Here is a 23941-nt window from a genome sequence, read left to right on the forward strand (position 1 = left end):
ATGTTGAGTTCTAGGTAGAACCCTCTGAAAGAGTTCCAGGCCTCCAACCCTCAATGGTTTTAGTATGGACCATTTTTAACTCCTACTTTCTAGTCTTTTCCTTCCGGCTTGTGGTTGCAGTTTTCATAGCAAACTATTTCCAGGGGAACGGTGTCAGCAGCTCAGTGCGGCCTCCTTCTGGCTGAGATCTACTTTCAGCTTCCCTCACATCAGCCATCGTCATGACATCGGACCACGAGGCTGTTGACCTGCAGCCTCAGGGATCAACTGACCCGTTGCCCCGTATTGAGAGTAGACCCTGAGGACACTGCTGTGAGCCAAAGGCCAGTGAACTTAAATCTGCAAAGCCTGTGGTGAAAACTGTGAAGAAATGGACCAACGAGTCGAAGCTGGAGCTACAGGCCTGCTGTGACTGCACTGACTGGAGTGCCTTTGAGGCTGCATCCACATCACTTGACGAACTCACTGAAACTGTGACGTCATATATCAGTTTTTGTGAAGACATGTGTGTACCCACCAAAACGTACTGCATCTTTAAAAATAATAAACCGTGGTTCACAGCAGGGCTCAGGCGGCTTCGTCAAGCCAAAGAGGAGGCCTTCATGAGTGGGGACAGGTGTACAACCAGGCCAGAAACACACTGACTCAGGAGATCAGAGGAGCAAAGAGAAGCTACTCTGAAAAGCTGAAAAACAGGTTTTCAGCTAACGACCCTGCGTCAGTGTGGAGAGGCCTGCGGGACATCAGCAACTATAGGAAACCCTCCCCCCACTCCATGGAGAGCCCTCAACTGGCTGACGATCTGAATGTGTTTTACTGCAGGTTTGATCACCCCACATTCACACCCCTCACCCGCTCCAATCAGACCTCACACAACCATCTGCATCCCCTGTTATCACCTCCCCCCTCCCCCTGACCCCCCACTGACGGTCTGTGAAGAGGATGTGAGACAGAAGACGAGGAAGGCAGCAGGCCCAGACGGTGTGTCACCCTCCTGTCTGATCAGCTGGCCCCCATCTTCACACAGATCTTCAACAGGTCTCTGGAGCTGTGAAGTCCCTCCTGCTTCAAACGCTCCACCATCATCCCGGTTCCCAAAACATCCTCCATCCCTGGGCTGAATGACTACAGGCCCGTCGCCCTGACGTCTGTGGTCATGAAGTCCTTTGAGAGACTGGTATTGACCCATCTGAAGGGCATCACAGGCCCCCTGCTGGACCCTCTGCAGTTTGCCTACCGGGCAAACAGGTCAGTGGATGATGCAGTCAACATGGGGCTGCACTCCATCCTGCAACACCTCCACTCCCCAGGGACCGATGAGGATGCTGTGGACTTCAGCTCAGCGTTCAACACCATCATCCCAGAAGTCCTCCTCACCAAACTCACCCAGCTCACTGTGCCTGCCTCCACCTGTCAGTGGATTACTAACGTCCTGATGGACAGGAAGCAGCAGGTGAGGCTGGGAGAAACAACATCCAGCACCCGGTCAGTCAGCACTGGTGCACCTCAGGGAGGCGTGCTCTCCCCACTGCTCTTCTCCCTCTACACCAACGACTGCACCTCAGGAGACCCATCTGTTCAACTCCTACAATGTGCAGATGACACATCAGTCATCGGCCTCATCCGTGATGATGACGAGTCTGCATATAGGCGGGAAGTTGAGCAGCTGGTCCTGTGGTGCGGGGGGGGTCGCAACAACCTAGAGCTGAACATGCTTAAGACTGTGGAGATGACAGTGGACTTCAGGAGGAGCCCCCCAGCCCCCCCTCACCATACTCAATAACACTGTGTTGGCTGTGGAATCCTTCAGGTTTCTGGGATCCACAATCTCCCGGAACCTGAAGTGGGAACCTAACGTCAAGAAAATCATCAAGAAGGCCCAGCAGAGGTTGTACTTCCTGCGCCAGCTTAGGAAGTACAACCTGCCTCCGGAGCTGCTGACCATGTTCTACACCGCAGTTATAGAGTCTGTTCTGTGCACTTCAATCACTGTCTGGTTTGGATCGGCCACCAAACTGGATCAGAACCGACTCCAACGGACAGTCAGGTCTGCAGAGAAGATCATCGGTGCCAACCTGCCCACCATCCAAGACCTGTACACCTCCAGAGTCAGGAAACGGGCAGGAAACATCACGGCAGACTCCTCCCACCCCGGACACTAACTATTCAAACTCCTCCCCTCTGGTAGACGCTACAGATCAAAACCAAAACCTCCAGACACAAAAACAGTTTCTTCCCCCTCGCCGTCTCACTACTAAACAATAACCCACTGTAGCATATATATTTATATATTTATCCCTGCACTTCTCGCACTCTCCACTTCTTCTGGCACTACTGTTTCACAGCCACTGTATATAGCCATTCCTCTTGTATATACTTTAAGTCACTTTCTAAAACTTCTTAGACCGTTGCACTGTTTGCACTGTTTGTTCTGTACTGCACTATTTGTTTTGTTTGTTCTGTATTGTATTGTGTTGTAATGTATATTTTGTGTAAACACAGACACTTTACCAAGTCAAATTCCTTGTTTGTGCAAACTTACTTGGCCAATAAAACTGATTCTGATTCTGATTCTGATGCTGCCTTCGTCCATTCAAGGATCCATTGTGATGTCTGGAAAGCCTTTTGGACTCAACTCAGCAACATAGATTTAACCTGTAGACTCATAAATGGACATATTTCATATTGGAGAAGAGCACCGGCTTGCAACATGAGCTACTCTATTCGCCTGAATCGGTCCGGCTGAGGCTTGTTTGACCAAAAAATGAACTGCAGCAATCCAAGAGAATAAAGGTCTGTGTGATCATTCATTTCATGATGAGTCAGCAGCGCTGAAGATACGGTTGCTGCCTCCTCTGATTTGTCAACGCCTGGTTAAGGGGAGTTCCTCTAAGTTTACGGTAAGTGTCATGCACACAATCCAACCAGGAAATACAAGGAATATATAATAGCTCATGGTTCAATGAGTTCAAGGCACATCTACCAGCCAAGTAAAGTTTGTATAGTCCTGAATGATGGTTTGTCATTGTTCCTCTGGCATATACTGTACACCAAGAACTGGACCAAGAGTTGTTTAACCTCATGGTCGGAATGAAAAGCTCCACTTGGGTTCTGGATCACATCCCACTCATCCCAGAAATCATGCCCTCCTCCTTCAGCTCGGGTTCAGTCCCTCTCGACCCTGATGAGGAATAGCCCACCTCATCTCCCACAACCTGTCAGAACTATTTCAAATCAACATCACAGACACTGGCGAAAGTCATCTCTCACAACACCAGATAATCCACGAGGCGTCCCTCAGGGCTCGGTGCTGGTTCCTCTCCTGTTCATCCTCTACGCCCCTCATACATTACGTTATGAGGGGCTTCGCAGATGGGACTACGACATCGTTCTTCATGGCACATCATCCAAAGTCCTAAACACACTCCTGTACATCCAGAACTCTGCTTGTCTGCTCTGGGATGACATCATAACTGTCCTCCAGAACCTCCACTGGCTGTCTGTACCAAAGCGGATCACAAAATAAAGAAAATATTTGAATGCAGCTTTAAAGGCAAAACGTTGATATTCTTATCATTACATCTGTTTGTATTTGGGTTGATAGGAGCTCAGTTGAATTGATTTGCAGTAGTGTCTTGATCTTTTACAATATTTGACTTCTCTGTTTTATTACTTGTTTTGATATTTGTAATTTATTATAATATATAAGAATATATTTATTATAATATATAATAAATTACTTTGATATTTGTAATTTATTATAATATATAATTTATTGTAATATATATTAAATTACTTTGATATTTGTAATATATTATTATATATTATTTTATATATTATATATATATATTTATCTAAATCAATAGAAGCTCAACTGTTAATTTAAATAATTAACGTGATGTTTACCATTGTTTATGATCCACAATCCTTTGTGCAATGAAAAAGACCACCGCTGGTCACGTGATATTGTCACTGAGGCGGAAATGAAAGTTCACTAGCAACAGCAGCGGAGAACAGCTGAGAAGGTACGGGCAATATCACATTTAAGCCTCAGTTGAGGGGGGTTTAAAATATATTACGTGTTTTGACGTGAACCACGTCACTATAAATGCATTTTTACTTGTTGTCAAGTGGTTAGAACAGGTTTTATTGACATGTCCTTTTATTAAACCCCACTACGAAGCTCGCTCGCTAACTGTTAGCTTCTTCTGGGCGAAGTTAACCCGATTTTGACTCACCGGAAAAGACATGTCGCAGCTTGCCCTTCAAAACAAAGGCCACGAAGGTGGTAAACATGTTGTTTGTGTGGCGTGGGTGACGTAAGGTCATTTCTTTTTCAGTAAATACTCGCCTCTAAACTTAGTGTGTCATTTGCTAACGTCGCATTGGCCAGAAACACGCCGCGACAACACAATATTCGCTAGCTGCGCTTTAGTTTGAAAATCGATGACCGGAAGTCAGTAGTTATCGCAGCCGCAGCTTGACAGTGATGCACAGAAACGTCTTGATGGTCTAACGTATTTGTGTTTCGTGCGCAGCAGCCAAGGGTATTTAAATCCGGGGGACAATGAAACCCGTGTAGCTCTATCTGTACTTGTCTTCGTGACGCCGGAAGCCACCGAGCAGCAGATGCAGCTCCCCGCGGCGGTCGGTCCTCTCGGTCCTCTCGGTCCTCTCGGTTCACGAGGCTGACGGACAGCGGCGGTCTGATCGTCGCGTGTCCCCCGGGACAGACCCGGGGTGGCCATCACGGCGTGTGGTGCAGGGCTTGCATGTTCTGGTCCCACCTGACCACGCACCACTGGGTCTGCTCTCAGAGATGACGCTGAAAAGCCTCCAGCAGTCACCTTGACGAGGCGGATACCGGGCTGAGACCCCCCCCCCACGAGCCGGTCCGGGGTTCCGGTCTCTAAATACACAAAGACCACCATCCCAGCAGATACAGCGGCGCTGCGTCCTTTATGCAGTCTCTCTACATTTCTGACTTTGCTCAAGGTGATGTGCGTAGACGCTGATGTGGGGCGACGCATTTATGCCCGGCTGATAAATCTACCCCCGAATAGATGTTTTATTTTATTGTGTGTGTGTGTGTGTGTTTGTGTGTGTTTCAGAGCTGTGAGGTCATGGCAGCTGCCAGCGTGAGCAGACCTGGCGGAGCCCCGGCCACTGAGAAGTCCCAGCTGATCCTGAAAGGTAGTGATGGTGTTGTTGTTGTTGTTGTTCTGTGACTAACTGATACTAATGTTGTCGTGGCACGTCTTTCCAAAAGTTAGAGCTCTGCACGCGAGGCGGCAGGACGTCACGTTATCGGCCGACTCATGAAGCCTCTCTCAGTTTGAGCTCTTTAAATGACGGCTCAACTGGCCGGCGCTCTGTTCCTCTTTCGTTGTCACAAGGACATTTATTTAATTTTTCTTCCCAATTCTGGTACCGATCCGATACCAGTGACGCCCGAATAACAACTTCAACCAGTCGGTGTGAAGTGTCAAAAGTTGTAACTGTTCTCCTTTCACGTTGTTATCGTCTTCTGTCGAGGTTATTTCAATAAAACGCTCAACTCTAATGATTAGGAAACACTTTAGTCTATTTTTATTTACGTTTACATGAAAAGATATATCTTGTCATTCCAGTGTCGGAAATACACGAGGGCAAAGGGCAAAACTGCCCCCAAGAAATATAATTCTGCCCCTAATTTCTTGAGAAGGGCAGAAAATGCCCCCATAGTTATGATAATTTAATAGCGTTTTATTTTTCTCCTTTGTTGCGTCCGTCTCATTGTTGTTTTCTGTTCTCGGTAGGTACACAAAAAATGAATAAATGTAATTATAAAAAAATGAATAAATAAGTTATAATTGATAATAGCTGTTTACAAAATGTAATAACAATTAATAACCACAAAGAAATAAGAATGTAATTGAATATGATCGTCTGATTTCTCTTTGTTTGTTTGTTAAAAAAACCTAAGAAAGCACTTTGAATCTGTAGATTATTGCCTAATAGTCTTATTATTGCCTAATAGTCTTATTATTGCCTAATTGGGTTATTATTGCCAACTAGTCTTATTATTGCCTAATTGTCTTATTATTGCCTTTTTTATGACAATTGCTCATTTACTGTAAGCCTAAATAAGTATATTTATTAATTTTGAACAAAGGTTAAATGTTATTTCATAAGTTTCAAAAACGTGCCCCAAATTTATTTTGAAATGATCCTGGATTTGAGTCAGTGGGGCAAAAGTTTCCCCCTAAAAACATATAAATGTAATTAGTAGTTTATTGCCGTGTCATAAGCTGCTGAGAGGAAGACATGATCCGCTCTAATGATGTCTTCATGTCGTTCATCTTCCAAATACTGGAGTTATTCAAGTTTCTCAGCCAAAATAACATTACATTTGAACACATCATGTCATTTATAATTTACCTTCTTTCCCAACTGTCATTTCTGGAGCTTGAATGCATCCTAATGTAATTCAATGCAGCCTCCGTCGACTCGGAGGCTTTTCTGATGTACCGTAACATCTGCTTCCACAAGCAACACAAACACCGTGTGGCGAACTTATCAAACCTTTCTTGTAATTTTAGCTATTTAAAAGCAATAATAAGAGGAGCTGAACCTCCAGTCACATCCTCGTCATTCACTCATTCTGCTGCTTTCAAGAACCATTTGGGTTTCTGGCTGTTAGGGAACTGACTCGAGCATTCACATGATCCATCAGTTGTCATAAAAATGTTTAAATGAATAATTAACGAAGTAAAGCAGCTATAACCAACATGTTATATCAGGGTTCGTACGGTCATGGAAAACCTGGAAAAGTCATGGAATTTTAAAATGGTCATTTCCAGACATGGTAAAGTCATGGAAAAAACTTAAATCATAAAAGTTTTGGAAAAGTCCTGGAAATGTTGTTATAATCACATGTTCATTCACGCCGAGTTTGAAATAAGTAATATGTTTTTTAAAGGAAGACGCTCAAAATATCAGCCGGCGTACGCTCTCGATACGCAACGTGCTCTACATGTTTCATGTTTATACCGAGATGTCAGTTTGGTCCTGGACGTTTGGTTTAAAGTCCTGTAAATCCCTTGGTCAACATGTGCACACATGTTCATTATTTTCACACATGTTTATTATTTTCACACGTTTATTATTTGCTGCATCAGTGATATTTAGTTCCTGTTCAGAACCAGAACCGACTGGCGTGTTCAGAACCACGTAATGACGACATGTGGCGCCTCCACCAGACGTCATCAGAAGAGAACATGTATGTAAACCTCCCAAGGGGCGACGCACTGCGGGGGCATCGGGGTTCACCCGCGCCCCGACTGGTCCCTGAACACACCGCGGTCGTGATGGTGGCCGGGCAGACCTCTGGTCCCTGAACACACCGCGGTCGTGATGGTGGCCGGGCAGACCTCTGGTCCCTGAACACACCGCGGTCGTGATGGTGGCCGGGCAGACCTCTGGTCCCTGAACACACCGCGGTCGTGATGGTGGCCGGGCAGACCTCTGGTCCCTGAACACACCGCGGTCGTGATGGTGGCCGGGCAGACCTCTGGTCCCTCGTCGTCTTTCACTCAGACCCCTCAGGCTCCCCACGCTTTGAGACGAGCCCGCGCCATTTCTTTTTTTCTTTTTTTCAAATTTATATTTTATTAGTGTTCAGAATCTCACATACACATATTGACATTTTTCAGATTCTTTGTATAAAGAGAAGTAAAAAACAAAAAAATAATCCCGCGCCATTTCTATCTCTACAACACGCGTGTGGCCCTCATTTGACTTTGAACGGTTTCTTCTAGGGACGCATGCACGGGATAATGGGAACATGGGAACACGCGAACACGGGAACACAAGAACACGGGAACATGAGAACATGGGAACACGAGAACATGGGAGCACGGGAACACGAGAACACACGAACATGGGAACACGGGAACATGGGAACACGGGGACATGAGAACACAGGAACATGGGAACACGGGAACACAGGAGGATGGGAACACGGGAACACAGGAGGATGGGAACACGAGAACACGGGAACATGGGAACACGGGAGCATGGGAACACGGGAACATGGGAACACAGGAACATGGGAACACGGGAACACAGGAGGATGGGAACACGAGAACATGGGAACACGGGAACACGGGAACACGGGAACATGGGAACACGGGAACATGGGAACACGGGAACATGTGGGGTTAATGTTACACGCGTGTGATGTTCAACCTGTTGTTGGGTTGTTTCAGTTCATCTGGTGTGAGCCGCATCAGAGGCCTCGTGGAGACCCCCCCCCCCCCCCCGGGTCTCGCGATGATGATGTTGCACCACAGACACAGATGTGGTTTTTCTTTCGTCCACTAGAGGGCGAGCTTCATTGTTGGTGTTTGCTCGTCTCACCCCCAACAACCTGGAAGTATTTACTGTACACTTATAACAACCACTGTATTTCCCACAATGCATCTTGCTAAAACAATTACACACAAGGGGAAACAATGTAAAGGAAACTGTGAATGGCTCAAACGCCTCAGAAAGCAAAGAAATTACTAAAAAATACGAATAACACACTTTTGTAAAAAGATTTTCTGCCTCTTTGTTTAATTAGCATTCTCAAGTTACCCGTTAATATCTGAAGGTGGAAGTAATATATAATATAATCCCCTGTAAAGTATGTTGACGTCGTATGATATGTTGGAGTATAGTGGTGCTGGAAGGACCTTTAATTCATAGAGTAATACAGATTAATGTGCATGACTCCCCATAAAGTGTCAAATCATTTGCATGTATCAGTACAAAACTATTAGAAGACTGTTAGAAGAAACTTAGAAGTGGGGAACAATCTCATTTATAATTATTTGAAATGTTGAATTTCATCCCATTAGGTATAAAGTAAAGAAAATATAACTGCAATTTCAAACCTATGATCATTGTTACTTTAATGAAGTCATCATTTTATATACAAGTAATTATAATGATGAATTGAGGACAGCAACAAAGTAAAAGGACGACCTTTAGAATTCATGACTTCAGGCCGATTTGAAAATATCTAATTTTATAAATATATATTGTGACGAGATTGTAGCCGTCACCCGTGGGTTTCCCCCCCAAGCACCAAGGATAGCCAGACAGCCGCGACGAGGTTCCGTTGGACGACATATTTATTATATTTCTTGTATTAAACACACACCGAGCAGACCGCAACACAACGCGTCTGCTCCCTCTGCCCCTACCGCCAGCTCTGCTGCCCTTTTATAGAGCAGCATCGGCTGCTGCTGCCAATCAGTCAGAGCAGCTGACTGATTGGCAACCAGCCAGCAGCTGAGGCCAGATTGGGGACAGCTGCCACATATATATTTATATATTTATAAGAAAACTGCAAATACTGCATCTGTCTTAATTTAACATACTATTGTTTGTTTTTGATATGTATCTTCATTTTTCTGAAGTGTGCTGGTGAACATAAACAACGTGTTTAATGTTGTGTGTGTGTGTGTGTGTGTGTGTGTGTGTGTGTGTGTGTGTGTGTGTGTGTGTGTGTGTGTGTGTGTGTGTGTGTGTGTGTGTGTGTGTGTGTGTGTGTGTGTGTGTGTGTGTCTCCCGGTCCCAGTGGTGTCGGCGAGGCCTCAGTCTCCCAGGCTGCCGGCCCGGCCCTCTCGGCTCAGCTCCTTCGTGGAGGTGACGGCCGACGGCCTGAGCAGCGAAACCAAGAAGACGGGCAAGCGCAGCGGACACCTCGAGCTGCAGTGGAACGAGGACCTCACCCTGTGAGCGCACACACACACACACACACACACACACATTCATGTGTTCATGTCTTCATGTGTTCATGTATTCATCTCTTCATGTGTTCATCTCTTCATGTGTTCATCTCTTCATCTCTTCATGTGTTCATGTCTTCATCTCTTCATGTGTTCATCTCTTCATGTGTTCATCTCTTCATGTGTTCATGTCTTCATCTCTTCATGTATTCATCTCTTCATGTGTTCATCTCTTCATGTCTTCATCTCTTCATGTCTTAATGTGTTCATCTCTTCATGTGTTCATGTCTTCATGTGTTCATGTATTCATCTCTTCATGTGTTCATGTCTTCATGTGTTCATGTGTTCATCTCTTCATGTGTTCATCTCTTCATGTGTTCATGTGTTCATCTCTTCATGTGTTCATCTCTTCATGTGTTCATCTCTTCATGTCTTCATCTCTTCATGTGTTCATCTCTTCATGTGTTCATGTATTCATGTGTTCATGTGTTCATCTCTTCATGTATTCATCTCTTCATGTCTTCATCTCTTCATGTGTTCATGTCTTCATCTCTTCATGTGTTCATCTCTTCATCTCTTCATGTGTTCATCTCTTCATGTCTTCATGTCTTCATGTCTTCATGTCTTCATCTCTTCATGTGTTCATGTCTTCATCTCTTCATGTCTTCATGTGTTCATCTCTTCATGTGTTCATCTCTTCATCTCTTCATGTGTTCATCTCTTCATGTGTTCATCTCTTCATGTGTTCATCTCTTCATCTCTTCATGTGTTCATGTGTTCATCTCTTCATGTGTTCATGTCTTCATCTCTTCATGTCTTCATCTCTTCATGTGTTCATCTCTTCATGTCTTCATCTCTTCATGTGTTCATGTCTTCATGTGTTCATGTCTTCATCTCTTCATGTGTTCATCTCTTCATGTGTTCATGTCTTCATCTCTTCATGTCTTCATCTCTTCATGTGTTCATCTCTTCATGTGTTCATGTATTCATCTCTTCATGTATTCATCTCTTCATGTGTTCATGTCTTCATGTCTTCATCTCTTCATGTGTTCATGTCTTCATCTCTTCATGTGTTCATCTCTTCATGTGTTCATGTCTTCATCTCTTCATGTGTTCATCTCTTCATGTATTCATCTCTTCATGTGTTCATGTCTTCATCTCTTCATGTGTTCATGTCTTCATCTCTTCATGTGTTCATGTCTTCATGTGTTCATCTCTTCATGTGTTCATGTCTTCATCTCTTCATGTGTTCATGTCTTCATCTCTTCATGTGTTCATCTCTGCATGTGTTCATCTCTTCATGTGTTCATGTCTTCATCTCTTCATCTCCATCTCTTCATGTGTTCATCTCTTAATGTCTTCATCTCTTCATGTGTTCATCTCTTCATGTCTTCATCTCTTCATGTGTTCATGTCTTCATCTCTTCATGTGTTCATCTCTTCATGTCTTCATCTCTTCATGTGTTCATGTCTTCATCTCTTCATGTGTTCATCTCTTCATGTGTTCATGTATTCATCTCTTCATGTCTTCATCTCTTCATGTGTTCATCTCTTCATGTATTCATCTCTTCATGTGTTCATGTCTTCATCTCTTCATGTGTTCATGTCTTCATCTCTTCATGTGTTCATGTCTTCATGTGTTCATCTCTTCATGTGTTCATGTCTTCATCTCTTCATGTGTTCATGTCTTCATCTCCATCTCTTCATGTGTTCATCTCTTCATGTGTTCATCTCTTCATGTGTTCATGTCTTCATCTCTTCATCTCCATCTCTTCATGTGTTCATCTCTTAATGTGTTCATGTCTTCATCTCTTCATGTGTTCATGTATTCATCTCTTCATGTCTTCATCTCTTCATGTGTTCATCTCTTCATGTGTTCATGTCTTCATCTCTTCATGTGTTCATCTCTTCATGTGTTCATCTCTTCATGTGTTCATCTCTTCATCTCCATCTCTTCATGTGTTCATCTCCATCTCTTCATGTGTTCATCTCTTAATGTCTTCATCTCTTCATGTGTTCATCTCTTCATCTCTTCATGTGTTCATGTGTTCATGTCTTCATCTCTTCATGTGTTCATCTCTTCATCTCTTCATGTGTTCATCTCTTCATGTGTTCATCTCTTCATCTCCATCTCTTCATGTGTTCATCTCTTCATCTCTTCATGTGTTCATCTCTTCATGTCTTCATCTCTTCATGTGTTCATGTGTTCATCTCTTCATGTGTTCATCTCTTCATCTCTTCATGTGTTCATCTCTTCATGTGTTCATCTCTTCATGTGTTCATCTCTTCATGTGTTCATCTCTTCATGTGTTCATCTCTTCATCTCTTCATGTGTTCATGTGTTCATCTCTTCATGTCTTCATCTCTTAATGTCTTCATCTCTTCATGTGTTCATCTGTTCATGTGTTCATCTCTTCATGTGTTCATGTGTTCATCTCTTCATGTGTTCATCTGTTCATGTGTTCATCTCTTCATGTGTTCATGTGTTCATGTGTTCATCTCTTCATGTGTTCATGTCTTCATCTCTTCATGTGTTCATGTGTTCATCTGTTCATGTCTTCATCTCTTCATGTGTTCATGTGTTCATCTCTTCATGTGTTCATCTGTTCATGTCTTCATCTCTTCATGTGTTCATCTGTTCATGTGTTCATCTGTTCATGTGTTCATCTCTTCATGTGTTCATCTGTTCATGTGTTCATCTCTTCATGTGTTCATGTGTTCATCTCTTCATGTGTTCATCTGTTCATGTCTTCATCTCTTCATGTGTTCATCTCTTCATGTGTTCATCTCTTCATGTCTTCATCTCTTCATGTGTTCATCTCTTCATCTCTTCATGTCTTCATCTCTTCATGTGTTCATCTCTTCATCTCTTCATGTGTTCATGTCTTCATCTCTTCATGTGTTCATCTCTTCATCTCCATCTCTTCATGTGTTCATCTCTTAATGTCTTCATCTCTTCATGTGTTCATCTCTTCATCTCTTCATGTGTTCATCTCTTCATGTGTTCATCTCTTCATCTCTTAATGTCTTCATCTCTTCATGTGTTCATCTCTTCATGTGTTCATCTCTTCATGTGTTCATCTCTTAACGTCTTCATCTCTTCATGTGTTCATCTCTTCATGTCTTCATCTCTTCATGTGTTCATGTCTCCATCTCTTCATGTCTTCATCTCTTCATGTGTTCATCTATTCATGTCTTCATCTCTTCATGTGTTCATCTATTCATGTGTTCATCTATTCATGTGTTCATCTCTTCATCTCTTCATGTGTTCATGTCTTCATCTCTTCATGTCTTCATCTCTTCATGTGTTCATCTATTCATGTCTTCATGTCTTCATCTCTTCATGTGTTCATCTCTTCATGTGTTCATGTCTTCATCTCTTCATGTGTTCATCTCTTCATGTGTTCATCTCCATCTCTTCATCTCCATCTCTTCATGTCTTCATCTCTTCATGTGTTCATCTCTTCATCTCTTCATGTGTTCATCTCTTCATGTGTTCGTCTCTTCATCACTTCATGTGTTCATCTCTTCATCTCTTCATGTGTTCATTTGCTCTGCAGTAACGTGACTCCTCAGAGTCGTCTGGACCTGAAGCTGTGGAGCTGCCACACCCTCAGGAAGGAGCTCCTGGGCAGCGCCACCATCGACCTGCTGGACATGCTGCGCACCCACGATGGCAAGAGTGAGGACACACACACACACACACACACACACACACACACACACACACACACACTCATGTATTCTCCACATTGTTCAACATGGAATATGAGGAAACTGGGACTACACGCGTCATAAAAAGATGGCGGCTCCATGTGACATCATTCCTGTGTCTGTTGAACTACTAAATGTCTACCTCCTCTCTGGTCCTCTGTGGACCTCTCTGGTCCTCCCTGGTCCTCTCTGGTCCTCTCTGGTCCTCTCTGGTCCTCTCTGGACCTCTCTGGTCCTCTCTGGTCCTCCCTGGTCCTCTCTGGTCCTCTCTGGTCCTCTCTGGTCCTCTCTGGTCCTCCCTGGTCCTCCCTGGTCCTCTCTGGTCCTCTCTGGTCCTCACTGGTCCTCTCTGGTCCTCTGTGGACCTCCCTGGTCCTCTCTGGTCCTCTCTGGTCCTCTCTGGACCTCTCTGGTCCTCACTGGACCTCCCTGGTCCTCTCTGGTCCTCTCTGGACCTCTCTGGTCCTCCCTGGTCCTCTCTGGTCCTCTGTGGACCTCCCTGGTCCTCTCTGGTCCTCTCTGGTCCTCCCTGGTCCTCTCTGGTCCTCTCTGGTCATCTCTGGTCCTCTCTGGTCCTCCCTGGACCTCCCTGGACCTCCCTGGTCCTCTCTGGTTCTCTCTGGTCCTCACTGGTCCTCTCTGGTCCTCTCTGGTCCTCCCTGGTCCTCTCTGGTCCTCTCTGGTCCTCTCTGGTCCTCTCTGGTTCTCTCTGGTCCTCACTGGACCTCTCTGGTCCTCTCTGGTCCTCTCTGGTCCTCACTGGTCCTCTCTGGTCCTCCCTGGTCCTCTCTGGACCTCTCTGGACCTCTCTGGTCCTCTCTGGTCCTCTCTGGACCTCTCTGGTCCTCACTGGTCCTCTCTGGTCCTCTCTGGTCCTCTCTGGTCCTCTCTGGACCTCTCTGGTCCTCTCTGGTCCTCTCTGGTCCTCTGGTCCTCTCTGGTCCTCTCTGGTCCTCTCTGGTCCTCTCTGGTCCTCTCTATTCCTCTCTGGTCCTCTCTAGTCCTCCTGGTCCTCCTGGTCCTCTCTGGTCCTCTCTGGTCCTCTCTGGTCCTCTCTGGTCCTCCTGGTCCTCCTGGTACTCTCTGGAACTCTCTGGTCCTCCCTGGCCCTCCCTGGTCCTCCCTGGTCCTCTCTGGTTCTCTCTGGTCCTCACTGGTCCTCTCTGGTCCTCTCTGGTCCTCCCTGGTCCTCTCTGGTCCTCTCTGGTTCTCTCTGGTCCTCACTGGACCTCTCTGGTCCTCACTGGTCCTCTCTGGTCCTCTCTGGTCCTCTCTGGACCTCTCTGGACCTCTCTGGTCCTCTCTAGTCCTCTCTGGACCTCTCTGGTCCTCACTGGTCCTCTCTGGTCCTCCCTGGTCCTCTCTGGTCCTCTCTGGACCTCTCTGGTCCTCTCTGGTCCTCTCTGGTCCTCTCTGGACCTCTCTGGTCCTCTCTAGTCCTCTCTGGACCTCTCTGGTCCTCTCTAGTCCTCTCTGGACCTCTCTGGTCCTGCTGGACCTCCTGGTCCTCTCTGGTCCTCTCTGGTCTCTGGTCCTCTCTGGTCCTCTGTGGACCTCCCTGGTCCTCTCTGGTCCTCTCTGGTCCTCCCTGGTCCTCTCTGGTCCTCTCTGGTCATCTCTGGTCCTCTCTGGTCCTCTCTGGTCCTCACTGGTCCTCTCTGGTCCTCCCTGGTCCTCTCTGGACCTCTCTGGAGCTCTCTGGTCCTCTCTGGTCCTCCTGGTCCTCCTGGTCCTCTCTGGTCCTCTCTGGTCCTCTCTGGTCCTCTCTGGTCCTCTCTGGACCTCTCTGGTCCTCTCTGGTCCTCTCTGGTTCTCTCTGGTCCTCTCTGGTCCTCTCTGGTCCTCTCTGGTCCTCTCTGGACCTCTCTGGACCTCTCTAGTCCTCCCTGGACCTCTCTGGTCCTCTCTAGTCCTCACTGGTCCTCTCTGGTCCTCACTGGTCCTCTCTGGTCCTCTCTAGTCCTCACTGGTCCTCTCTGGACCTCTCTGGACCTCTCTGGTCCTCTCTAGTCCTCTCTGGTCCTCCCTGGACCTCTCTGGTCCTCTCTGGTCCTCTCTGGTCCTCTCTGGTCCTCCCTGGTCCTCTCTGGTCCTCTCTGGTTCTCTCTGGTCCTCACTGGACCTCTCTGGTCCTCACTGGTCCTCTCTGGTCCTCTCTGGTCCTCTCTGGTCCTCTCTGGACCTCTCTGGTCCTCCCTGGTCCTCACTGGTCCTCTCTGGTCCTCTCTGGTCCTCCCTGGTCCTCTCTGGTCCTCTCTGGACCTCTCTGGTCCTCTCTGGTCCTCTCTGGTCCTCTCTGGTCCTCTGTGGACCTCCCTGGTCCTCTCTGGTCCTCTCTGGTCCTCTCTGGACCTCTCTGGTCCTCACTGGACCTCCCTGGTCCTCTCTGGACCTCTCTGGTCCTCCCTGGTCCTCTCTGGTCCTCTGTGGACCTCTCTGGTCCTCTCTGGTCCTCTCTGGTCCTCTCTGGTCCTCCCTGGTCCTCTCTGGTCCTCCCTGGACCTCTCTGGTCCTCTCTGGTCCTCACTGGTCCTCTCTGGTCCTCACTGGACCTCTCTGGACCTCTCTGGTCCTCTCTGGTCCTCTCTGGTCCTCCCTGGTCCTCTCTGGTCCTCCCTGGACCTCTCTGGTCCTCTCTGGTCCTCTCTGGTCCTCTCTGGTCCTCTCTGGTCCTCTCTGGTTCTCTCTGGTCCTCTCTGGTCCTCCCTGGTCCTCTCTGGTCCTCTCTGGACCTCTCTGGACCTCTCTAGTCCTCCCTGGACCTCTCTGGTCCTCTCTAGTCCTCACTGGTCCTCTCTGGTCCTCACTGGTCCTCTCTGGTCCTCTCTAGTCCTCACTGGTCCTCTCTGGACCTCTCTGGACCTCTCTGGTCCTCTCTAGTCCTCTCTGGTCCTCCCTGGACCTCTCTGGTCCTCTCTGGTCCTCTCTGGTCCTCACTAGTCCTCTCTGGTCCTCTCTGGTCCTCCCTGGTCCTCCCTGGTCCTCACTGGTTCTCTCTGGTCCTCTCGGTGTTCACAGAATTATGTGCCCGTGACTGTTGGTCTCAGTTGAGTCCAAAGCGCATAATTTAATGTAAAGTATGTCTAATTTAATGTTTTTACAGGCCATGATTGTATATCTTCTCACAGTCTGCTCTCCAGTGGTGGAACGGTGTTCATCACTCTGAAGCTCTCTTGGAGCTTCAGAGTGATGAACACCTGGTTCTCTTGGAGCTCCAGAGTGAGGAACACCTGGTTCTCTTGGAGCTTCAGAGTGATGAACACCTGGTTCTCTTGGAGCTTCAGAGTGATGAACACCTGGTTCTCTTGGAGCTTCAGAGTGATGAACACCTGGTTCTCTTGGAGCTTCAGAGTGATGAACACCTGGTTCTCTTGGAGCTTCAGAGTGATGAACACCTGGTTCTCTTGGAGCTTCAGAGTGAGGAACACCTGGTTCTCTTGGAGCTTCAGAGTGAGGAACACCTGGTTCTCTTGGAGCTTCAGAGTGATGAACACCTGGTTCTCTTGGAGCTTCAGAGTGATGAACACCTGGTTCTCTTGGAGCTTCAGAGTGAGGAACACCTGGTTCTCTTGGAGCTTCAGAGTGAGGAACACCTGGTTCTCTTGGAGCTTCAGGACGACTCATTTCCTCTGGAACTCTAGTATTTATTTCAAAATGGTGACTAACTGGGCAATATCCAAACGAATCATGACTTCCTATAGAAACTGGCGTCACCGACTAAATGATGTGTTGTTTACTGAGGGAATACATCAAGAGAGAAGTAGAGTCATTATATAGACTTCTATACAACCAGAGGAGCCGCCCCCTGGTGGTCAGGAGAGAGAATGCAGCTTTAACACATGAAGCACAGACTTCTATACAACCAGAGGAGTCGCCCCCTGGTGGCCAGGAGAGAGAATGCAGCGTTAACACATGAAGCATAGACTTCTATACAACCAGAGGAGTCGCCCCCTGGTGGTCAGGAGAGAAAATGCAGCTTTAACACATGAAGCAGAGACTTCTATACAACCAGAGGAGTCGCCCCCTGGTGGTCAGGAGAGAAAATGCTGCCTCCAGGCATTAACTGAGGATGTCCACATTTCTCTCTCTCTCTCTCTCTAGTGGAGAACGTCCAGCTGAGTCTGGTGCTGCAGACGGAGAACAAAGGCTCGGTTGTAGCGGGCGGCGAGCTCAACGTCTGTCTGGACGGCATGGCTGTTGATCTGGGCACGCTGCCCAATGGCAGCACGGCAGCCGACAGTGAGTCCACACACACACAGGAACACCTCGAGTAGTGCACATGTGTATCCCCTCCTCTGAAGTGCATTGACCTGTGACTTTAGTATGGAAGTTCACAAAGTGATGTCATTCATAACAAAGCCATGAAAAAGCTCTCCACCTCTCAGCGTATGAAACCGAAGCGAGGACAGTTTTCCTCAGATGAAGACGTATCAACGGGAACATGCACACACTGATTCATACAGAAGACGCCTCAGTAATAAAGAGTCTCTCTTCCCCTGCCACCTCAACGTTTGTTGATGCTGACTAAGTCTTCCCCACATGTTGGTCTGTTATGGGGAAATTAGAGATGTCTTGTTGGCATATATGTGTAAATGGTAAAAGAGTTACACAATTATATAACAGATGATTATTACAGGGTTCATACAGTCATGGAAATCCTGGAAAAGTCCTGGAATTTAAAAATTGTTATTTCCAGGTCTGGAAAAGTCCTTGAAAAAAAGTAAATCCCCAAAGTCTTGAGATTTACGTTAATATTACATACATGTATATTCATATATAACATTATTTATATATTACATATTTATATGTATATATATATATTATACATATGTATTATATATAATATATATATATAATATAAAATTATGTGAATAAGATGAATAACATGTTAACTTAATACTTAATATAATAAAGTATTGCTTCCATCCGGTGTTGCCTTAAAGAACACGTGATCTCTGTGTGTTTCTACTCCCAAACCGATATGAAAGGACTTCAGCGTCCTCAGAGGAAGCTTCAAACTCAGAGACTCAGAGACTCACTGACTCAGTGACTCAGAAACTCAGTGACTCAGAGACTGAGTCGCACACTCTCACACACTCTCACACTCACGCACACAAGGCGTTTCATAGAGTGCCACACAGAGCCCACAGTGTATTCTGCTGAATGAACACAGTGCCAGCAGTAAGGGCCGAGGTGTGTGTGTGTGTGTGTGTGTGTGTGTAATCAATATTGATGTGCTTGCTTCCCAAAATGAAATTAATAAATTAGCATGCTGTCAGGACCTAGCATGTATTCCTGAACAAAATGCTAGAAGCTCTCGCTAACTCGCTAAAAGGTGAGTTAGTGAGCCCAACTCTTCTCATGACTCAGCAGAAAAGCTCTAACTAGCTAAAAGGTGAATTAGTGAGCCTAACTCTTCTCATGATGACTCAGCAGAAAAACTAGCTAGCTACCACCTTTCTGCACTCCTTTAATCTAGTTTAAAGTAAGAGTTAAACTGACTTTTAAACAGCGGTTTCAATTCAATCTTAGTTTTAAAGATTGGTGAAACATGATTTAAAGTTTAAAAATGAACACGACAGCTTCTCCAAATGTGGCACTGCTCCTTTAAAAAGGTTCTGCATTACAGCATTTAGGACAAAGAGAATGAACATGCTGCAGGTCAGAGGTCGCACAATGAATAGAGCCCACTCACGTTTTCTTTACACGGCCTGTTATTCGATGCTGCCCCCAAAACTCTGTGTGCACACACACACACACACACACACACACAATCACAGACATCAGGCGTGCTGATTTGGTGTAATTTCGCCTCATTGCTTCATGACTCGGTAGTACAATTGCCTCCTGTGATCCTGAAACGGGGGGTTTCCTCCCCCGGCCTGCAGGGGCTGGGACGCCTGTGTGTGTGTGTGTGTTTTGGGGGCGGAGCGGCCGGTGAACAGAGGGCTGAAGTGTGCCACCTCCACCAGGGATTCGAGCCAGCGCCACTTGTCTCTGTGCGCGTGTGTTTCTACGGTCCCACGAGACGCCGCCGCGGCTCGTGGGCTGCTGCGTCTGTGCGTGCACACGTGTTTCGCATTCTGCAGCATGTGTGTGTGTGTGTGTGTGTGTGTGTGTGTGTGCTCAGGCACATGTGGGCTGCCTGAATATATATATATATATATAAAGTGCATAAAGGTGGTAGTGTGTTGCCTTCGGGGGGCATTAAGGAGTTCTGTGTTGTCGCTCTGAACGCACCTCTGTTAGTTTGGAAGTTTTCCTTATTTTCCCCTGACACACACACACACACACACACACACACACACAAGCGCACACACACACAAGCGCACACAGAAGGCTTCATGAACAAACCCTTGTAGTTAGAGATGGGAGGAAACAGAAGCCAGAGCAGAAAGATTTAAACTTAGGGAATATTGGAACACTTTGTCAATTAATATTAGATGCTTATGCAATGACACACACACGTACACACACACGTACACACACACATATGTACACACAGCGATTACTCCTCAATGAGCCGACTATGACACAATAGTTTCTCCTCAAGACCTCTGTTTATTTTTCCACATGTCAATTGGGTGTGCTCACAAGAAACCCTTTCATTGCTGGTGTGTGTGTGTTGTGTGTGTGTTGTGTGTGTGTGCAGAGACTGTTGTGTTTGTATGTGTGTGTAAAGGAGGACGTGAGTGTTAATGAAAAGCATGTTACAGGTCTGTGGGACTGAGCACATAGTCACACATTCCCTCACACCACTAAGACTGCATGCCACCACACACTCACTCACACACACACACACACACACACACAGAATGGTCTCTATTAGATCTCCAACTGTACATACACATGTTTCAGGTCTACAAGGATTTAATAATACGGGAAAAGTGCCTCATAGAGAGAGAATACAGCGTTAACATATGAAGCATAGACTTCTATACAACCAGAGGAGTCGCCCCCTGGTGGTCAGAAGAGAGAATGCAGCTTTAACACATGGAGCATAGACTTCTATACAACCAGAGGAGTCGCCCCCTGGTGGTCAGGAGAGAGAATGCAGCTTTAACACATGGAGCATAGACTTCTATACAACCAGAGGAGTCGCCCCCTGGTGGTCAGGAGAGAGAATGCAGCTTTAACACATGGAGCATAGACTTCTATACAACCAGAGGAGTCGCCCCCTGGTGGTCAGGAGAGAGAATGCAGCTTCAACATATGGAGCATAGACTTCTATACAACCAGAGGAGTCGCCCCCTGGTGGTCAGGAGAGAGAATGCAGCTTTACCACATGAAGCATAGACTTCTATACAACCAGAGGAGCAGCCCCTGGTGGTCAGGAGAGAGAATGCAGCTTCAACATATGGAGCATAGACTTCTATACAACCAGAGGAGTCGCCCCCTGGTGGTCAGGAGAGAGAATGCAGCTTTACCACATGAAGCATAGACTTCTATACAACCAGAGGAGCAGCCCCTGGTGGTCAGGAGAGAGAATGCAGCTTTACCACATGAAGCATAGACTTCTATACAACCAGAGGAGCCGCCCCCTGGTGGTCAGGAGAGAGAATGCAGCTTTACCACATGAAGCATAGACTTCTATACAACCAGAGGAGCCGCCCCCTGGTGGTCAGGAGAGAATGCAGCTTTACCACATGAAGCATAGACTTCTATACAACCAGAGGAGCCGCCCCTGGTGGTCAGGAGAGAGAATGCAGCTTTACCACATGAAGCATAGACTTCTATACAACCAGAGGAGCCGCCCCCTGGTGGTCAGGAGAGAGAATGCAGCTTTACCTGACTCAGAGTCCAACAATGTGCTGGAGCCTAAAGCTAAATCTGTTTCCCTGTAGTTTCCCCATTAGTAGCTTATATGTATATTGTCATTCCAACTTAGACACACACACACACACACACACACAGCGATATGATTTATCTGTGTTACGAGTCATGATAATAAAGTACTTCCACAATATTCAAAGTATAAGTATGGTTGTCTGTATTTACAGAGACAGACAGACCCAACCTGAGGAGGACGCAGAGCGAGGAGACTCCTGGTACCACTGGATCTAATGGCAGGTCAGTACACACACACACACACACACACACACACACACACACACACACACTAACCACTTTCATGTGGGGGAACACTGAAGTCATTATTTGGTATTTGGTGCAAGGAGAAGAAGAGCTCCTCACATCTTCATCCTCTCAGCTCATCAGATGTACGGTGGCTCTGAGTGGTCAAACGACTCGAACGTGTTCCGGAAACTTAGACGGACAAAAGTTTCGGAGTCAGAATATTAACGTGATTGACACAACGTGGGGTTGTGTTCATAAATGTGTTCATGAACGGCCTTTAGTTATTGTGTCGGAGGAGTGATTCAATTTAAAAAGTAAGAACGTATCATTTCCTGTACGTCTTTTTAAAAGCTGAAAGTAGAGCTGAAAGTAGAGCTGAAAGTAGAGCTGTGTGAGCAGGGAGAGCAACACATGAAAAAGCATGTGGCAGAATGTGAGTAAACAGGTGCCTCAGGCTTTTATTGTGAAGGGTCAGAAGGGAAGGAGTGGATCACTTGGAGCAAGAGGTGCAAAGAAGTGTTGAGTTGTTGTTCGACTCCTTTACTTTATTTTATTATCCGGCAGACGGGTTGGGGGTGGAGTTCAACCTTTTTATGATTTCAAATGTTCCCGTCCTGCCCGCACCGCGTTGAGCTGCCGATGACGGCGTGGAAAGTTCAAAACATTTGTCAGATGTTGTGGCGTGTATATTTATAATGATGCACAACCGTTTATTCATTCTCTCAAACACTGTTTGCAAAGAGCTGAAAGTGGAAACACAACATGAACCCAGAAGCATAACTCAAATCTAAATAGCTGAAGAGGAGAGAACGGCTCCCCCCCCCCCCTTGTGGTTTGAGACGCCACGAGAATGGTCATGGGATAATAAACAGCGGAGCGGCTGCAGTCGTGTCAAAGCTCTGCTGCTGGGGGTGGGGGGGGCTTTCAACTCGGTTCAGCCAGGAGCCCCGACCGCCGCTCTGTGATGAGGAGCACCACGTCATGTGACCACAGAGATCGTACGAGCGAGAGAGCGAGAGATCGTACGAGCGAACCACAACAACAGCAGTGGAGCCGCTACTACGGGGAGACGACGAAAACATCGAGGGAAACGGAGCGGAATTCGGAACAGACTGAGAGTTCAAGCCCACCGTCCACCTCTGCCCAGCATCCTTCTTGCTAACGTCCAGTCTCTGGAAAATAAGATGGATGATTTTAGGGCAAGGATCAGATTCCAACGGGACATGCGGGATTGTAACATCTTTTGTCTGACGGAAACTTGGCTGACCCCGCTGGTGCCGGATCGAGCCATATGCCCAACCGAGTCCTTCTCTGTTTTCCGTGCAGACAGAACGGAAGAGTCTGGTAAATCTAAGGGTGGAGGGGTCTGCTTCATGACGAACAACATGTGGTGCGACCCCAAGAACATTAAGACTCTTTCTCGCTCCTGCTCGCGAACCTGGAACATCTGACGATCTCATGCCGTCCATTCTACCTTCCCGGGAGTTCAGCTCGGTCATCACCACAGCCGCTCACATTCCACCACAAGCGGACACCGACGTAGCACTATCGGACCTACACGATGTGTTATGTCGGCATCAGAACAAGTATCCCGACGCTGCTGTGGTGGTGGCTGGGACTTTAACAAGGCAAACCTAAAAAGTCATGCCGAACTTTCACCAGCACATTACGTGTGCTACCAGAGGGAAAGAACGTTGGACCACTGCTATACGCCATTCAAGAGAGGCTATAAGGCTGTCTCTCTCCTCCGTTAGGGAAATCAGACCATGCCGCCATTTTTCTGCTTCCGGAGTATAAACAAAGGATCGCGGGAAGCGGTAGTGACGAGGAACGAATGCGGTGGTCTGACCAATCAGAGGCTGAGCTACAGGACGCCTGAGTATTGTCGACTGGGACATGATCCAATCCAGTTCCAGTGACGCCAGCGGTTTTGGAAGTAGCAATGAGCCTCATAGCAACGCTTAACGGACACCATCGTCCCCACGGTAAAAGTTAGGGTCTTTCCTAATCAAAAGCCGTGGGTTGATAGATCCATCCGTGAAGCTGTGAACGCCCGTATTGCTGCCTATAACTCCGGTCTTGTATCCGCAACATGGACGAGTACAAGGCACCGGTCTATGGACTGAGGAAGGCGGTGAAGAACGCCAAAAGGAGGTACCGAGACAGAGTGGAATCACAGATGGAGCAGCGCGACACCAGGCGCCTATGGCAGGGGCTACGGACTATCACAAACTACCAGAGCAGACCCCGCGCAATGGTGAGTGCCGACGCATCCCTAGCGGACGACCTGAACTCATTTTATGCACGGTTTGAGGCTAGCAACAACAGCGCTAGCTCGCCGGCTAACAACAACACCGTTAAGCGTAGCCGAGGTGAGTTCTACCGCTGGGGATG

General features: G+C 46.8%; 1 protein-coding gene across 3 annotated transcripts in view; it reads left to right on the forward strand.

Moving 5' to 3' along the window:
• Nucleotides 1-3977: 3977 nt before the first annotated feature.
• Nucleotides 3978-23941, forward strand: part of wwp2 (WW domain containing E3 ubiquitin protein ligase 2) — a 51558-nt gene continuing 31594 nt past the window's right edge. Inside the window, exons 1-6 of one of the 3 annotated variants that reach the window (XM_056415898.1) lie at nt 3978-4025; nt 5112-5193; nt 9608-9764; nt 13318-13439; nt 17573-17710; nt 21472-21541. In XM_056415898.1, coding sequence (XP_056271873.1) covers nt 5124-5193; nt 9608-9764; nt 13318-13439; nt 17573-17710; nt 21472-21541 — 557 coding nt within the window. In that variant the 5' untranslated portion in view covers nt 3978-4025; nt 5112-5123. Of the gene's footprint in view, nt 4026-4554; nt 5001-5111; nt 5194-9607; nt 9765-13317; nt 13440-17572; nt 17711-21471; nt 21542-23941 lie in introns of those variants that run through there. The other 2 variants (XM_056415897.1, XM_056415899.1) reach the window with 2 other exon arrangements.

This window comes from Pseudoliparis swirei, chromosome 6, assembly GCF_029220125.1.
Source record: "Pseudoliparis swirei isolate HS2019 ecotype Mariana Trench chromosome 6, NWPU_hadal_v1, whole genome shotgun sequence".
Taxonomy (NCBI): domain Eukaryota; kingdom Metazoa; phylum Chordata; class Actinopteri; order Perciformes; family Liparidae; genus Pseudoliparis; species Pseudoliparis swirei.